Raw genomic sequence first — 19,395 nt, forward strand, 5'->3', positions numbered from 1 at the left:
TAAAAATAAGTTTTAATAGTAAAATATGAGAAAGTATTGGGAGACAATCATTTTAGTATACAATGTGTATAATAAAAATAAAATAAAAAAATTAAATTATAATTAATAACTAGATTTTTCATTAACTTCAAATTTTAAATTTTAAAAAATTAGGATTAGCAATTAAACGTTTAAATACGTACAGTTACTTAACATCTCATCAAAATTTCACACTCATTGGTGTCTGACATTGACGCTGCAGCAATTCCCGGCCGACCGTTCTACTGCCGCCGCGTGGTTCTGGCCAACAAAACCGCACGTGGTCTCTCCGTTGGCGTATCAGATCCCTCGGCAGGTCCTTCTTTTCTTCCCCGTCGCCGCGGCCACTTCCGGTTACTGCGCAACTAGCAACCGTTCAACGCTGCACCCCCTGGATCCTGGCAGCCGCGCTCAGATTCAATTCGCACCCAATGGCCTTCTTGAACGTTCTGTTACCGTCAGAAAGTAACAGAACTTCGTCGTTGATTTTCAGGAGGTCTTTTTTCCACACCTTCATCACGAATGCGTCGCACGCGATTCTGTCCACGCCTTTCGCCTTTAGCTCTGCTGATGGTTGAACGTGCTTCTGCAAGCAGGTTGGTGTGAAGGCTCCCGGGATCGCAAAAATGATGGCTTTTTTGCCCTTCGTTAGGTCGAAGATGATGGTGGTTTGAACTTCGCCGGCGTTATCTAGGTAGGAGAAGGTCGCTTCTGAAAAATTTGAGATAGATCTAAACCCAACAAACAATCATCCAGATACCTATTAAAATAAACATCCGACTACCTAATGAAATGAACATCTATCATTTGTTAATTATATATATTTAAACTAACCATTCTCGTAAAAATTACGATAACCATCTGCCAACCTATTGAACTGAACATCCATCAATGGGCACATGAGGGAAAAGCATGGGTGGGGAAGACATGGGTACAATTGTAGGGCTGCGGGGTTAAAATTTGAAATTTAAAATCGGTGAATTTGAAATTTAATGGTTATTTTATCGTATATTTTGGAAAATTTGGTAGTAGGTAAAAAATAGTTAAAATTTGAAATCGAGGGTAAAAGTTTTTTGTTATTAGAATTTAGAAGGTTTTTTTATTTTTTAATCCACCGTGGATCATAAATCAGCTCATTGTATATATTGTTAAGATTTTTCATTGTCTCCCTAGCGGAGTTCATAAAATATTTATCAACTGCGTGGTTATAGGTAAATTCATTGCATTGATAATATGATACGTACCAATTAACGCCAATATTTACTAACAGTTTGGTCATCGATGACTTGCTATTCGCTGATTTTTTGCCAATATTTCTCTAATAGTAACATATGAAATTCCAAAACATGCATATCCTCCAATTCTAAGATAGCATGAAAGATGGAATCCTAAACGAATATTGTGGTAGTACTATGTTGATCGAGTTAAGTCTCACGATGGTCCCTAAAGTTATACTCAAGACTCAAAGTGACCCCTAAAATTAATAGTTACTCAATTTTATCCTCGAAGTTGCACTCCGGGACATAATAGTTTCTTAGACAATTTCCATCCATTATTAGCGTAAAAAAACTGAGATGGACTCATTCCTTCCACGCTGATACTGTGATGGCTAACTGATGTGGTGAAGGAAACTCTATTTTTACAATTTAATCCATTTTTTCCCTTTTAAAACCCTAATCTCCAAATTATGTTCGCTATCTGCAGATCTTCCATTCCCTTCTCCTTTGTTGAAAACTCAAAGCAGGCTCCATTATTAGCCTCGACTGATCCTACCTCATCAACTATTTCCCGCATGATATGATCCACAATTTGAGAGTCGTTTCGACTCTTCTTTGCTGGTCCTAGCCGGAAAAGGAAGACGGAGATCGTTGCTTGCTGCAGCTTCTGAGAGAGGTTTCGTTTCTTTGATGAGGAAGGCGAAGGGGTGGTAGTGGCAGCACCCGAACCCCAACCCGCACCCGCACCCGCACCCGTATGCTGGTCGTTGTTGTTGCTCTATTATGGCAAGTATTATGGTTGAGTTATTGAAGGAGAAAATGAATGTTCTCGACCTTTTTTCCTCTGTGCTCTCTGCCATGCCGCTGATGATAAGATCCATAGTAGAAAGATTGTCACTAAAATCAAGTGGCATCTGCAGGATTTCTCTAAGGGATGGTAGGAATACCTTGCGCTCATGTTTAATCAATTTATGATGCGTACTCAAGGTAGACAACATAATCTTGGTTTTCTGCTTGATCCTATTCCCAATTTTCTTTCTCTTAGTTTGTATATAGTGATAATTTTATTGGTATGCTGATAAGCCTTTTTAGTTTATTTCTTTCTGATTTTCATTTTTTTTATGGAAAATGGCCATTGCTGTCTAGATGAGATGCTTATGAATTTGCTTCTATTTTTCTTCTATAACCATTTGGCAACTGATGAGTTATCTTACTAATTTTTACAGCAGTTGATAACTGCCAAGTTGGATATGTTCTTCTATCCCCAACCCATTGAAATTGAATTGCTACTTAACCCCCGCATATAAAAGAAGCAAAGTAGATAAGTTTCCATTGCTAATCTTCCGTGTCTTGAGTTACCTATACCTTCATTCTCATATGATCTTTCTATTTCTCTCCATTGAATTGGCAATTTTAAATATGCTTTAGTTTGTATTTTGATTATGATAGGCTAACATTTTCTATACACGAGTCAGATACATAAAAAAAAATCCAGCTTGAGCTGTCTATTTCCTTCATCATTATCGTGCTCTATTTCCTATATGTATTCATGTACGTAGTTCAAAATCTATAGTTGTTGCATATATTCATGTATATGGTTCATATTGGATTTGATGGATGGTGTTCTAAATAATAAAATCCATGTGTTGAAGAATGGGAGTGAATGTTATTCGATGGGGAAATTTTAATCTTTTGAAGCTCCATTGTTCACCAAATAGAAGGGAATGTCTGCATTTAGAGAATATAATTTGGGGATTAGGGTTTTAAAAGGAGGAAGGGACCAAATTACCAAAAAAAAAAATTTCGCCACATCAGCTAGTCGTTACAATGCCAGCTTGACAAGAATCAGTCCACCTCAACTTTTCAGTAATGGATGAAAAAACTGCTTAAGGAACTACTATTATTAATATGAATAATTATAATAAATATATAATTGAATCAGTTCACGAGTCCATTAGCTGAGCTTACCAAGTACAATACGAACTTAAATCTAAACTCAAAATTAGCTTATAATCTCATAAGTTTAAATTAATGAGTTGTTAACGAGTTGAATTTAAGCTGGCTCACGAGTCAACTTGACTCACTTCCAACCCTCATTTACATCGTCCCATGCATCCTGATTTGCATATGTGATTTTATAATTTACTTCGAACTCTTCGTTATTTTCACTAAACTTTTCTTTTCATTTCATCCTTCTAATTCCTTCTAAAAGATTTGTGATATCTTCTTCCTCGATAGGTGATTATTATTTGAACTGAATTTACAACTTCATGGTTGACACATGAACTTGTGTTTGTTGAAAAATTACAAATATTTTTTGCATATTACCCTCATTAGTTACATTTATTATTGTTTGAAATGGTATATGAACTTACCGGCTACTAGTATCTAGACTTAATATAAATGTTTGTGACCCTCTTCGGAATATATATATATAGCGCAGCGCCTAGTATCCATCGTTTACGACTAGGACTACTGGGGTATCTAATCCCATTCGCTCCCCTAGCTTTCGTCTCTCAGTGTCAGTGTCGGCCTAGCAAAGTGCTTTTGCCGTTGGTGTTCTTTTCGATCTCTACGCATTTCACCGCTACATCGGAAATTCTCTCTGCCCCTACCGTACTCCAGCTTGGTAGTTTTCACCGCCTGTCCAAGGTTGAGCCCTGGGATTTGGGCAGTTATACTTTGTCAAAATTCAAAATTCACTTTGTAGCTTCATAAATGACATGGTAAAAGGGATGATAAAAAAACTCACATGAATCTAAAACCCTCAATGTATATAATATAATTTTAAATTCAAAATTCACTTTGTAGCTTCATAAATGATATGGGAAAAGGAATGATAAAAAAACTCACATAAATCTAAAACCCTCAATGTATATAATATAATTTTATCATTATATATTGTGAATGAATATAATTGAATTAGTTAGTCTCTATTAGTTTTGATTGTTGTTATACTACAAGTAGTTTTACTATATATGTTGTACTACGCCATTACTAGTATAGTAGCTACAATCACAATGTATGAGTTTTAGTTTCACTTCTGTGTCTCAAATCTCCTTTTCTAATTTTATTTTCTGCATCAGTGCATGAAAACACACTCATGCTTCCAATTCTTTACTCTATCTCAATTGCTGTTATGAAAACTCAAACAAGATTAAAGATTAAGGCTTTGCAAACTGATAGAGGTATGGAATTCATGTCACACTCCTTCACTCAATTTTTACTGAACATGGTATTACGAATCTCTTGTCCCTACACACATCAACAACAAGGTAGTGTAGAGAGAATACATAGGCATATAACTGAAGTAGGATTGTCACTTTTGACTACTGCTGCATTATCAATGTCATTTTGGAAAGACTCATTTACATCAGCAGTATATATCATCAATAGATTACCAAGTTCTGCATTAGAAAATAAATCACTTTTCGAAACTTTATTCGAAAAATTACCAGATTATAAGAACTTTAAAATATTTGGATGTGCTTGTTTTCCTTATTTAAGATCTTATAACAAAGTAAAGTTTGCTTTCAAATCAGAAAAGTGCTAATTTCTTGGTTATGATAGTAGCTACAAGGGTTATAAGTGCATGACTAAAGATGAAAAAATTCACTATTCGAGATATGTGATATTTGATGAAACTGAATTTTTTTATAATTCTCTATTTCATGATAAAAATATAGTAGTGAACCAGGATACAGTTAAAGATCTACTAGTTTTTACATTCAACATTTCACCCCAAGACTCCTAATTCTCCCTAAACTTTACCTCTTCCAGATATCTCAAATTCTCCCTCATCAACTACTTGCCTTGACACTCAAATTACTGAGCATACCCCTTCTAGTACTAGCCTTAATCAGAATTCTTCCATCCCAATTTTAGGCCTTGAAATTTGTCTAGCTTTTGAAAATGCTACAAACACTAGTTCTACTACATCTTCTAATACTCACAATATGCTCACAAGATCAAAAACTAAAAACAATAGACCTCAAACATTAGCTATAACTTCAGTAGAACCTTATGATTTGATTAACAATACCCCAAAGAATGTTAAACAATCCTTTCACTGTTTACACTGAAAAAATGCAATGAATGCTGAAATTCAGGCTTTAGTAAGATGTAATACCTGGGATTTAGTTGAACCACCAAAGCATAAAATTGTTATTGATTCTAAATGGGTATTTGCTATAAAAAAAGATCCGTTAGGCAACATCATCAGGTATAAAGTCAGGTTGGTTGCGAAATATTTTTTTCAAGTTGAAGGCATATATTACAACCAAATATACAGTCCAGTTGTGAGACCTACTACTGTGAGAATTGTAATTACTATAGATCTATCACTTGAATGGACACTTAAGCAATTTGATTTTGATAATGCCTGTCTGAATGGCATTCTTGACGAAGAGGTATACACGTCTCCACCAGCAGGTTATCAATTTGGAAATACATCATAGATTTGTAAGTTGAACAAAGCAATCTATAGATTGAAACAAGCTCCAAGAGCTTGGTTCAATATACTGACTGCTACATTATTATAGTTTGGTTTCACCAGAATCAGAAGTGATATTTCATTATTTGTTAAACACACTAGTACATTTACCGCCTTTCTCTTAACCTATGTAGATGACATTGTTGTCACTGGAAGTGACACTGATGAAATAGACAAACTTATTTCTGATCTCAATAAAATTTTTTCGCTTAAAGATCTTGGAAAACTCAGTTATTTACTTAGGTTAGAATTCTCTTCTTTAACAGATGGATCTATTATAGTTTCTCAACAAAAGTATGCCCGAGATCTATTACAAAAAGTCAAAATAGACACTGCAAATTCAATGCCTACCCCTATGGTCTCAGCCTTGAAGCTTACATCAAATGGTGCTGAACATTTCAAGATCCAAAATTGTATAGAGAGATTGTTGGATCACTTCAATATTTGACTATTTTAAGACCAGATCTTGCTTTCTCTGTGAACAAGGTCTCTTAATACATGCACTCTCCAACAATTGAGCACTGAAAAGCTGTCAAACGCATCCTCAGATATATTGCAGGTATAGTATTAGCATACATTAAATTTAAAAAATGTGCTGACTTAAAATTACTTGCATTTGTAGATGCAGACTGAGCAGGAAATTTGGAGGACATGAAATCGATTACTGGCTATTGTGTATACTTAGGAAACAATTTAGTATCATGGAGAAGCAATAAGCAAGCCAAAGTTAGTCGCAGTAGCACTGAGGCAAAGTATAGGAGCATAACAGCATCTTAGTCAGCACTAGTTTAGTGTCTATACAACAGCTTTTAAAGGAACTTCGAATTCTACAACCAGTGGCACCTACTATTTACTGTGATAATCAAAGTGCTTGCTCATTAGCTGCTAACCCAGTCCTTCATACTAGGTGCAAACACATGGAAATTAACCTTCAATGCCTAAGAGAGATAGTGAATCAAAAGTAACTCTATATCCTCCGTATACCTTCTATAGATTAAATTGGGGATATTTTCACCAAACTCCTCCCATCACCTTTATTTCACAAATTTTGAGACAAACTTAGAGTGATTTTTCAACCCACTGCTAAGTTTGAGGGAGTTGTGAATGAATATAAATAAATTAGTTAGTCTCTATTAATTTTGATTGTTGTTACACTATAAATAATTTCACTATATATGTTGTATTACTCCATTACCCAGCACAGTAGCTACAATGCAATCACAATGTATAAGTTTCAGTTTTACTTCTGTATCTCAAGTCTCCTTCTTTAATTCTATTTTCTGTATCAGTGCATGAGAACACTCTCATATTTCTAATTCTTTAATAATTTTTATAGAGTAATACCCTATGAAGCACGGACACTTTGCTGAGTTGCCGTGTCTGCTGTGTCCAAACCGTGTCTCAATAAAAAATAAAAAATTCTTCTCCGGACACATTTGGACACACCTAAATACCATCACATGTCAGCGTGTCCGGTCTTATTCTTAATATATATTCTTAAAATAAATTTAGATATAGTATATATTATTATTTATTAAAACAAAAAAATTTTAAATACTTCGTATAATTAAAATAAGATATTAAAAATAATTTAAAAAATTAATTTATATTTTAATATTCATTACGGTTTATCTAAAAAATACTTTATATTTTATATGTATGCGTGTTCCCGTGTCATGTGAAATTTTAAAATTTGCGTGTTGGCGTATCTCTTGTCGTGTCCCGTGTCCGTGCATCATAGGTAATACCTAAATTTTTTAATAATTTTTATTCAAAACATTATGTATTTTTCATCAAATAATAATTTTTTAATAAATTTTTTCTTTTTTGCTATTTTTAAATATAGTCTTTTCGGTTACAAATTCTCTTTCAGCAAAAGGGGAAAAAAATTGAAAAAAAAAAAAAAAAAAGGCTAAAACACGACCACCGAATTTGACCCCAGAAAAGGGCAAAACCCAGCCAGCAAATTCGAATAGGCCATATGTGTGCATTCCACCAACTATACCCGTTCTTATGCATTTCACACATATATTACTGCCATTTGCAAATTTAATTTTTCATTAACTTCACATACTATTTTATCTTTTAATTATAAATTTTTATATTACGTAATAAAATTGTTTATCTCAATTTTAAGGCAATAAAAGGAGACACATAATATGCCTAACCTATGCTTTAAAATAGGAGAAAGAAAAACGGTTATTTTATAGAAAATTCTTGAGTTGTTAATCCTAGAACATGAAACCTAAAACGACTGAAAGGACCCTAATTTTACACCTAATTACAACAACTGATTATTATCACTATTCACAACATCAACATTAAGGTTGGTTGACTTTTTATTTATTACCGAAGGGCAAAGAAAGGACACATACATAACTACTAAAAATTAGGATGTTTATTACAATTTTGAAAATGTTACAATTTTTTTTTCATGTAGGAATGGGAGCGTTACATGGACATATATATTAATAATATAATAATTCACAAGAAGTTTTACAAGATGAGATGGATGTTAGCTATCTAGCAAGCTAGAGCTTCATATACATTATTATATATATGCTTTTCAATTCATTCATCAATTTACCAAAGGGAGTCCAAATTGAATGGTTGCTCCTGTTGTTGTTGTTGCTGATGTGGCATACATTCCAAAACTTTTGATGAAGAAGAAGAAGAAGCATTGATGAGATTTGAAGAAGTTGTTATTAGGTCATCATTATTGGTTCCAATAATAACTTGTTGATGAGGAACTACTACTCCTTGATGATGAGGCATAATATATGATGATGGTGCAAATGTGGATGCAACTTCTCTTTGTTGATAATTATTCCTAAGCTGCAATGCCTTGAGAATCAAGGAATTCATTGATGAAATACTTGGATTCAACAACCCTACTGAAGGCCATGGAACATTATGATCACTTGATGGTGGCCAATTCATTGCTAAGTTCATGTTTGTGTTAACATTGTTATTATTGTTATTATTGGTTAGGTCATGGTGATGATGAATGTGTTGTCCTGAAATAAGAATGTTGTTAGGGAATAATGCACTTGAGGATGATGATGAAGAATTATTATTATTATTATTGGTATTATTAATGTTGGTGTTTAGATTTGGAAACTCAATAACATCACCAAATTCATTGACCAAAGAGGTTGTGTCATCACATGGGGATTCAGGTTGGGAGGATGATGTTTGTTGCGGCGGTTTTTTCGCTGCTGTGCTCTTTTGGAATACCCTGCACACTACCCATTCATCCTACAATAACCATATATTAAAAAAATAGTAAATTAATTAATTTCAGAAGACATATCTATTCACATATGTATGAATAGTTGCCTATCATACTATAAACTTTCATAATTAACGATGGAAAGAAATTAAAATATAAAATCACATTATTTTTTCATCATTAGTGTACATATTAACTAAGAGTGTTTATGTATTGGATATGACTGAATTTAAGTGGATCCGGTCTTAAAAGACAGCAGGATTTATTTTGATCTGACTCGAAAATGACCTAAACAAATTGGATTAAACCAAGTCGATTCGATGTAAAATTAATATATACAAATTTGTAAATTTTATATATTAAAGTAATAAAATTTTATTTTTAAAAATAAATTTAATAAACATTATATTATATTTATATCAAAATAAATTATTTTAAAATAAAAATAATACCGTATAATATAAAAAATATTAATTGAAATATAAACATATAATATGACATTACTAATTTCACTCTAAAATATAGATTTTATTGTTAAAAATAACTTCTAATCAAGTTGGATGCCTAAAACATAAGTCGAATCTAATCCAAAAATAATGCTGAGTAGAAATTACAAACCCAAATCCAACAAAATATACCTCAAATCCGGACTAGGTCTTAAACAGCCCTATTTCTAACTATGGATATTAACTTTTTTTTTTTAATATTTTTGTAAAACTATAACTATCTTCCTATTATGAACACTTTTATTCAATTTTTTTTCATGATTTTTAGATTTTTTTTTCTGTACCTAAAACTCAAACTTGGCATTAATGATTAATAGAAAAAAAAATCTACTGCTCTAACCATATTTTGGTAGAATATATATTAAAATTATCACAATCCGACTTTAAAATTGTCGCTATATATCTATCGTTATTTATATAATGTCAGCTAATATAAATTAATTCTTTTAAAATTATTTTTTATTTTAAATTCTAAAGTTAAATCCTCAACTCTAAATCCAATGAATGTCAAATAATAGTTTTACAAAAATAAGTTAAAATTATCTGATTAAAAATTAAATTTTTATATTAATTTTTTAAAAAAAGAACATAATTCTCTATATGTAACTAAGAAAATCTAATTAATTAATATAGTGTTTGTGAATTGCTTGTGATGAGTGATGAGGTATGCATGCATGATAATAAATTAATAACATATAATTGTTACCTTAGTTCTAAAGGGATTCTTGTTCTCAAGTCTATATTCATGCATGACCCAATTACTTTTCTCACCCCTTGGAGCCCTACCCTTATAGAAGACTAGGGTTTTCTTCATTCCAACCAAAACCCCACCACGAAATATCTCTTTGTCTTTGCCTGTGGTCTTCCAATACCCTGATTCTGTTGCCCTATTTGTTCTTAGTCCTGTTGGATACTTTCTATCTCTTAAACTGAAGAAGTACCATTCCTTCTCACCCATGCTTGCCTTACCTGTTCCAACACAATAATAATCATTTATTTATTTATTTATTTTGGTTCACCAAATTAAGAGAGTGGCTTAGCTTATAGCTACTACGGTATGGTACACCAATATATATTAACCAATACTTTTACTACCATTTAAAAGGTAAATAGTTGAGTTATTTATATATATGAGTATGACTAATAAATGAAAAAGTATAGGGTATTAACATATTATCTGTCAATTTATTACTAAGAATAATTAATTATTATGTTTTAAACACATGTATAAAAAGACACATCCAGGAAATATATCTATAAAGACACTTCTATTAGACACAATCATAAAAAAGATATTTTTATTAGACACATCCACAAAGACACTTCCATTAAACACAGTTATAAACAAGAGTTGATAGAAGTTAGTGGAAATACTGTTGGTAACTTAGCGGGATTGCTAATAAATTAGGTAGTACTACATGCGCGTATGCACATTGGGAAATGTTGTTATTTAGTTATTAATTATTATTTATTATTATTTCATGGATTATGAAGCATATATATGCGCAGCAAAAGTAGAACGGGTCAAAATACAACACTATATGCATAGTGTAAAAATTAAAGAAATAATTTTCCTTGTTGATTTATGAAACTCATCAGATCAAAGCTGTGTTTTTTTTTTTAATCAATTACAATATATATTATAGAGAGACAAATTGAAAAGATCACCATGCATGGATCTTATTAACTCTTATATATATATGGTTGAAAAATTACTTCTGCTCATCAATGTTTTCTATTTTCCTAATTTCATAATTCAATTTGTTCCTATATATGTTTTCAAAAATTTGGAGTCTTTTCGATACAATCAATGGCAAGTTAAAAGCTTTGTTTCAATAATTAAACTTAAAATCTATAAGCCTTTATTTGCAAATTAAATCAATTGTAAAAATAATCCTTAGAACAAAAAATAACAAATAAATTAAAGCTAGTTTAATTTTCTCAAGAAAGAGAGTACTAGTCCATTATTATGTATATATAGAAGAAAGTAAAAACTCACGTGAATTTCATGTGAAGTTGATAGTTGAAAATTATTAGATCATAATTATTTAATCAAACTTATTAAATTATTTAATGATTCTCAACTATCAATTTCACATGAAATTAACTGCACCTGAGTTTTCATTATATACAGAAGAAAGAAATAAAATAAAAAATAAATTGAAATTAGTTAAAGCACTATAGTATATGTGTGTGTATATATATATACCTGGAAGATCCCAAGGCTCAGACTTGTTGAGATCAACAACAGCAATAGCTTTAGAAGTGAATCCATTTTCAGAGACTTTTCTTGTAAGATAATATGTTATAAGCTCTTCATCTGTTGGGTGGAATCTGAATCCAGGAGGTAGATTCTCTTCCATCAATTACTCTTCCTATGAAGAACCCTAAAACCCCTTTGATGATGACCTTAATTAATTTCAGTTTACCAAGCTATGATGTGAAGAATCCTCATCAATTATAACATACATGACCAAGATGAAGCTCTTATTAAATGGTTCTCCACTTTATGGTTTTATAACTCCTCACAACTTCAACAAGAAGAATCCTCATATTAGATATCATAGTTAAATGCATATATCTAACCCTTTGACAAATATGGTACCCTACATCAACAAAACTATACATTTAAATTAAATAAATATATTATATTAATTATAAGATGAGGTTAATTAATTAATTATTTGGAATTGACCAAATTGCCACGAGGGTTTTGGTATTTTTACTAGACAAAATGAAGTATATATACCCAGCGACCTTGACTATATCAATGTGATGTGTTATGTGTCATATTCAATATGAATCAGGCTTATGAAAAGTGAAGAGATTAATAAAATGGAAAAATAAGTATTCAATTATTTTTGAATTAAAATAATAAAATTTATATATGATGAAAATTATAAATTTAATGACGATTAATTTTTTATTTTATTATTTTATTAATTTTTTATTTCAAAAGAGCTAAATTCTTCAATAATAAATATATATTTAAAGAGAGAATAATATGTGAAAATTAATATGATTTTTATTTAAATTTAATTTTAATATATTATCAGTTTATAGTAATTTTACGTATGTATTTAATTACGTATTATTATATCAGTAAAAATAACTATTTTTATATTGATTGTAGGAATGATAATTTAAAAGAAATGATATAATTACACGATTGTATAAAACAACACACTAAATTTTCTATTATTTTTTTAAACTAATTAATTTGAAAAGTAATTAATATTATGTTTGCACGAGGGGGTTGAGTCTATGTTGCACCATACTAGCTAGTTTTATTTTTATTATTATTATTATTATTATTTTGCATGTTTTCTTCTTCTAATAAGATCTATCCTGTCCAACCACCTCACCCATTTCTACCCACCAAAACCTTTCACGTTAGTCCAATGAGAACATGACTTATTGTAACCATATTCTCTTTAATTCATTTTTAATTACTCACACTTGTATTAATCTATTAATTATATATTGTCTACGCCACTGCCGTCTTTTTCTCTCCCTCAAATTCTGTATATTTCAAATTAATTAGTAATTAAATTATATATAATCATTTAACTGATCAGACTTTTACCATCACATACAGCTTAGTTCTTTTGCAGTATATTTTCTAGTCATGTAGCAGGTAGCATTGTCCTTAAATAATATAATAAATTATATGCATATAGCAATTTCATAGTTTGTAGTTATATATATATATATATATATATATATATATATATATATATATATATATACTTATGTTATGATTTGTTATTGATTATTAGTAGGAAAAAAGTTTAATACTATCATTATTCAATCACATACATTTATCTATAAAACTAACCATATATAGTTTAGTAAATAACAATACATTAATTATATATATGTACAATTTTTTTATACTAGAAATATATTGAAATTAAATTCAACTTTTAACTGCATGTATATATATATATATATATTGCACAGTTAATTCATTCAGAATCTCAATCATGCATAGTTTATGGTCCAGACTAGGAGAAGATCAGGAACAATCTAAAGTAATTTTTTTTTTAAATATCAAGAAGAACGACTATTCAGTGTTGTATATATAATGAGAAATTTTTGGAAGTGAATCATTTTTAGTATTTATAATTATTATTTGATGAGTATAAATACTAAATTATTTTTAATAAATAAATTTTATTAATTTATGAGTGTAAAGTACAAATTTTAAAAAATATAGATACAAATTATATTGAAATTTTGATAAATATATATGTAAATTATATAATTTTTTATGTGTAAAATTTCTATAAATATAAGTGTAAATTATTACTAGTCAAATACTAGTAAAAGATAATAATATTTTTAGTGTAAAAAATGTGAATTTAATTTCAATATAATTAAGAGTGTTGGAGAGCTAATAATGTTATTACTGGTGGTTAAAATGGTGACCAACCAAGAAGACCGTACGTATATACATGAGGGTAAACCTTTCTGTTTGAAACCCTTTATATATATATATAACTCTCATCGTAATTATTCATCAATTAATCTTCAAAGTATCATTCATAAATGTCAATCCTAACAAGAACTTTGTGTATCTTGCATATATATCTTCTTGTTTCCTCACTACTATAGTGTATAGCCTAGGGTTTCTAGAAGAAAGCAAATAAGTCCCAATAATTAATTATTCTAACATTTTTAATTTGCCAATTGAGAAATGAATTATAGGTGTCATGAAATCACTTAAGCTCATAAAAAAAATTAATATAAATAATTATATCTTTAACCTTTTCTTTTAAATAAGTCTTTTTTTTTATTTTTTTTATTTTTGTATATATATATATATATATTTTATTTATCTTATGCTATTTTTTTTTAAATTTACCAAAATTTAAATTCTTGACTTTTTAAACTTAAAATCCGATACTATATTATAAAATTATTTATTTTAAAAATTTAAACTAATAAAAAATAATATAAATAATTATATTTCTAACCATATCTATATGCCACAAAACAAAGTCAATAAATAAATATAAGATCAACGTAAGCTAATTGTGTTAAATTAAAGAACACATGTGAGATGAATGTGTGTTGATGCAAAATAATTAAGATTTCAACATCTGTCGTTTCGTATCATTCCATTAACCTACTCATCTCTATCTCCTTCTTTTCTGTCCGACCTACAAATTCAACAATGCCTACACAATAAAATAGCCTTCTAAATTACTCTTTTTCTTCATTTGTATATATGTCTATATATATATATCTACTATATAATTGAGATATCAAAGAGAGATAGTAGATCTTTTTAAAAAAATATGCATTATCATTTATAATTCATGATTTTTCGGTTTTTAGTATAATGTATTTATCGTTTTAGCCAAAACAAAATTTATTATTATTCACATTTGATATACATAAAAAATTAAAGGTAGACTATTAATACTATCATGAATTCACTTTTTTTTTAAATTAAAAAAATAGATACATGAATGATTATATATATTTATATATTAGTATATAATGAAAGTTAATAGTTAAACTTGTTTTTATTTCATTTATTTTTTTTAATTAGAGAAGTTTGTACAAAACCAACTAATAATCATTGGATTGAATAGTACTATAAAATTTTGCATTAATCAAGTATCGTTTGACAAATACTTTATATACATTTAAATTAACCTAGTATGTGGTTCTTTATTAGTGTAAGGTATAAGAATTCTTTAGAGAAGAGTAATAAAATTGTGAAAGAATGGGAAAATAAAAGAATTGTGAAAAAGAAAAGATGAAATTTTATTGATTGTTGATTGAATGAATTGTAAATTATGAAGGTAAAACTAAGTATATATAGAGTATTGGCCTATGAAAGATAAAAGTAGATAAAGATAAGATAAAGATAAAGATAATTATAAGATAAGATAAAGACTAAATTATAATTTAATTTGTGTATTCTGTTGGGCTGAATTTGTGGGCCGTGAGATGTCTTTATTGTTGTCATGGGTTAAGATGGAAGAGTGGTTTAATACGCCCCCGCAAGCTGGAGGATGAAAGATGTCAAGAATACTAAGCTTATTCAGATTAAGATGGAAGGGTTGAGGAGACAAAGGCTTGGTGAAGATGTCAGCTAGTTGCCCAGAAGAGGGAATTGGGAGAAGTTTCATCACTCCAGCTTGAGCTTTTTGTCGAACCAAGTGACAATCAACCTCTAAATGTTTGGTCCGTTCATGAAAAACCGAGTTAGCAGCAATATGAAGAGCACTCTGATTATCACAATATAAAACTGGTGGGCGGATAGGAGAGATGCGTAAAAATTGTAACACATTTAGTATCCATTGAAGTTCACAAGTTGTGTTGGCAAGTGCACGATATTCTGCTTCCGTGGAAGAGCGGGCAACGGTGGTTTGTTTCTTGGTCTTCCAAGAGACTAAAGAACTGCCTAAGAAGAAACAATAACCTGTTAAAGATCGCCGAGTGTCAGGACATCCGGCCCAATCAGAGTCACTGAAGCCGAGAAGCTGAATTTCTGATTCCCTTGGAAAGAAAAGTCCTTTGCCGGGACTAGTTTTCAGATATTGTAACACATGCTTGGCAGCTTGAAGATGAGATTCAGTAGGAGATGCCATGAATTGACTTAATTGTTGAGTGGCATACATGATGTCCGGTCGAGTAGTGGTGAGATAGATAAGACGGCCAACCAAACGACGATATACAAAAGGGTCGGATAGCAGGGGACTTTTGTCTTGATATAGTTTTGTAGTACTATCCATTGGAACAGAGGCAGGTTTAGCACCTAATAAACCAGAATCCTCCAAAAGATCAAGACAATATTTTCTCTGAGATAAGCAAATTTCCTTCTCTAATTGAGCAACTTCAATACCCAAAAAATATTTTAATGGGCCCAAGTCTTTAATTCGGAAGTGTTGGTGCAAAATAGACTTAATGGCAGCAAGTTTAGAAATGGAATTACCAGTGAGAACAATGTTGTCAACATAGACTAAAAGGATAGAAATTTGATCACCAATGAATTTGACAAATAAACTATAATCAGATGAGGTCTGCTGATATCCATGAGATAGCAAAAGATGAGAAAGTTTCTCATACCACATACGACTAGATTGTCGTAAACCATACAGTGATTTTAGTAGCTTACAGCATTGATTCGGTTGAGGAGATATAAATCCGGGTGGCAGAGTCATATAAACATCTTCAGAAAGATCCCCATGTAAGAAATCATTATTGACGTCCAACTGATGTATAGGCCAATGCTTCATAGAGGCCAATGCCAAAACTAATCTGATAGTGGTAGGCTTGACAACAGGGGAGAAAGTTTCCAAGAAATCAACACCTTCAGTTTGAGTGAACCCTTTAGCCACAAGGCGTGCTTTATATCGATCAACTGAACCATCAGGCTTACGTTTGATGCGATAGACCCATTTACAGCTAACCGGCTTAACCCCTGCAGGGCAATCAACAAGACGCCAAGTTTTGTTCAGCTCAAGAGCATCCAACTCATCTTTCATAGCACTACGCCAATTAGAGTGTTGATTGGCGTCCTTAAAAGACTTTGGCTCAATGTCAGAATGTAGAGATAAAAGAAACTTTTTATATGAAGATGAAAGAGAAGAAAAAGACATGACTGAAGACAAAGGATACTTGCACTTTGAGGGAGATTGATTTGTAGAGATGAGAGAGGAATTACACAAGTAATCAGAGAGATATGCTGGAGGTCGGTGAGGCCGGTCGGAATGACGAGGATGGGGTTGCTCAGGTGGTGAAGAAGGTGACGGGGGATGAGAAGGTGATGGTGGATTGGTGTCTAGTGTTGAAAGTGATTCGGTGGTCATGGGTTCAACTTGGTTAGGAAACGATAGTGAGGAAGAAGGAGAGGTTGTTGGAGAAAATAAAGAACTATGTGGAGTTGGGTCAATGGGTATAGGTGAGGGTTCAACTGGAAGACTAACTGAATCTTGTTTTTGAGAAGGTGTGTTTGGCAATGTTGGGCTGAGTGTCTGAAATTGGACATTTTTTGTGACTAAGGGCAAAATCTTTTCATAAAAAATCACGTTTCTAGAAATCTGAATTCTTTTATCTTCTAAAACATAAACAATATACCCTTTAAAACCAGATTGAAAGCTGATAAATACAGCCTTTTTGGCTCTTGGATCAAATTTTGATCTGTTTGCCATTTGGGTAGAAACAAAACATAAGCATCCAAAAACTTTAATGTCCTAATAATTTGGTGGATGATTGAATAAAATCTCAAATGGTGTTTTAAAATTATTTGCGGATGATGGAACTCTATTAAGTAAATAAACAGCATGTCTAACAGCATAAGACCAAAAAGATGATGGTAAATTAGATTGAAACATAAGAGCACGAGCTATATTCAAAATATGTTGATGCTTGCGTTCTACCCTTCCATTTTGTTGAGGAGTTTCAACACAACTACGTTGATGAATAATGCCCTTTGAAGCATAAAAATCAGGTAAAATAAATTCTGGTCCATTATCGGAACGAATAGTTTTGACTTTGGAGTTGAATTGTGTTTCAATTAAAGTAATAAAATTTTTATTTGATTTTTTACTTCTCCTTTTGATTTTAATAAAGTAACCCATGTAAAGCGGCTAAAATCATCAACAATAGTAAAAAAATATTTATGATTATGAATAGAATTTTGTCGAAACGGACCCCAAATATCAAAGTGTAATAAATCAAAACTTGCATTAGCTTTGTTAAAACTTTGAGAAAATGAAAGTTTCTTTTGTTTAGAAAGATGACAAATGTCACAAGCCTCGTCATGATGCATAGAGATAAAAGGAAATTGTTTATGTAAATGATTAAGTCTTTGCCCAGAAAGGTGTCCTAAACGAAAATGCCATATATTGGAAGGTGTAATGGGTAGAGATTGGATGGAATTTATGGAGTGTGTAGTGGATGAATTTTTACCGAAATTGGGTTCAAAGACATATAATCCCTCTCTCATTCTGACCAAATCAATTGTCCCCAAATTGTTGCTCTGCAGAGTGCAAGAAGAAGATGAAAAAGTGAGTTCACATATGAGTGCTGAAGTAATTTTTGAAACAGAGATAATATTAAAGTTGAAATAAGGTAAATAAAGAACATCATGAAGAACCAAGGATGGTGAAAATTGAACGATGCCTTTATAAGAAATAGTAGTTCGAGAACCATTTGGTAAATGAACAATAATAGGAGAAATTTGTGTGTAAGAAATAAACTAAGACAAATTTGATGCAATGTGATCTGTGGCACCAGAATCAATGATCCAAGTATTCAAGAATGAATCTCGATTTGAAGAATTGTTAACAGTAGAAAAGGTATTGAAAGAACAAAGATAATGAGTAGTTGGACTTGGCAAAAGCTCAAGTTGGTTTGAAGGACGAGCTTCTTCATTGAAAGGAAGTGCCATGAAAGAAAAGTGTTGGGCTGACGAAAGGTCCAAAAGAGGCTCCGGATGAAGTTGCTGGTGTGCCCTTTCTCCTTGATCCATGGATGTCAGCAGAGCTCAAGAGGAGCTCTGATACCATAATAAAATTGTGAAAGAATGGGAAAATAAAAGAATTGTAAAAAAGAAAAGATGAAATTTTATTGATTGTTGATTGAATGAATTGTAAATTATGAAGGTAAAACTAAGTATATATAGAGTATTGGCCTATGAAAGATAAAAGTAGATAAAGATAAGATAAAGATAAAGATAAAGATAAAGATAAAGATAATTATAAAATAAGATAAAGACTAAATTATAATTTAATTTGTGTATTCTGTTGGGCTGAATTTGTGGGCCGTGAGACGTCTTTATTGTTGTCATGGGTTAAGGTGGAAGAGTGGTTTAATAGAGGATGAGAACACACCAGTGAAGAGAGAAAAAGAACGAGAGAGATCTAAAAGTTCATAGAGTGTGAATGAGAAATAATTTTATTAGCTAAT

At 31.1% G+C, this 19,395-nt stretch overlaps 2 protein-coding genes across 3 annotated transcripts; both read right to left on the reverse strand.

The window, feature by feature from the left end:
• Nucleotides 1-394: 394 nt before the first annotated feature.
• LOC107641220 (peroxiredoxin-2E-1, chloroplastic-like) lies at nucleotides 395-907 on the reverse strand. The gene is made up of 2 exons (XM_016344718.1): nucleotides 853-907; nucleotides 395-729 (listed from the first exon to the last, which is right to left on the reverse strand). The coding sequence occupies exons 1-2, from the start codon at nucleotides 905-907 to the stop codon at nucleotides 395-397; spliced, it is 390 nt and encodes a 129-aa protein (XP_016200204.1).
• Nucleotides 908-8,063: 7,156 nt separating this feature from the next.
• On the reverse strand, nucleotides 8,064-12,018 carry NAC058 (NAC domain containing protein 58). Of its 2 annotated transcripts, XM_016348142.3 has the most exons (4): nucleotides 11,675-12,001; nucleotides 10,172-10,434; nucleotides 8,862-8,985; nucleotides 8,064-8,744 (listed from the first exon to the last, which is right to left on the reverse strand). In XM_016348142.3, the coding sequence occupies exons 1-4, from the start codon at nucleotides 11,826-11,828 to the stop codon at nucleotides 8,311-8,313; spliced, it is 975 nt and encodes a 324-aa protein (XP_016203628.1). In that variant the 5' UTR covers nucleotides 11,829-12,001; the 3' UTR covers nucleotides 8,064-8,310. The 2 variants fall into 2 exon arrangements, with proteins under 2 accessions (XP_016203628.1, XP_016203627.1); XM_016348141.3 differs by having other exon boundaries at nucleotides 8,064-8,985; nucleotides 11,675-12,018.
• Nucleotides 12,019-19,395: the final 7,377 nt, after the last annotated feature.

The sequence above is a fragment of the Arachis ipaensis genome, chromosome B5, assembly GCF_059453495.1.
Source record: "Arachis ipaensis isolate K30076 ecotype BB chromosome B5, ASM5945349v1, whole genome shotgun sequence".
Lineage (NCBI taxonomy): Eukaryota > Viridiplantae > Streptophyta > Magnoliopsida > Fabales > Fabaceae > Arachis > Arachis ipaensis.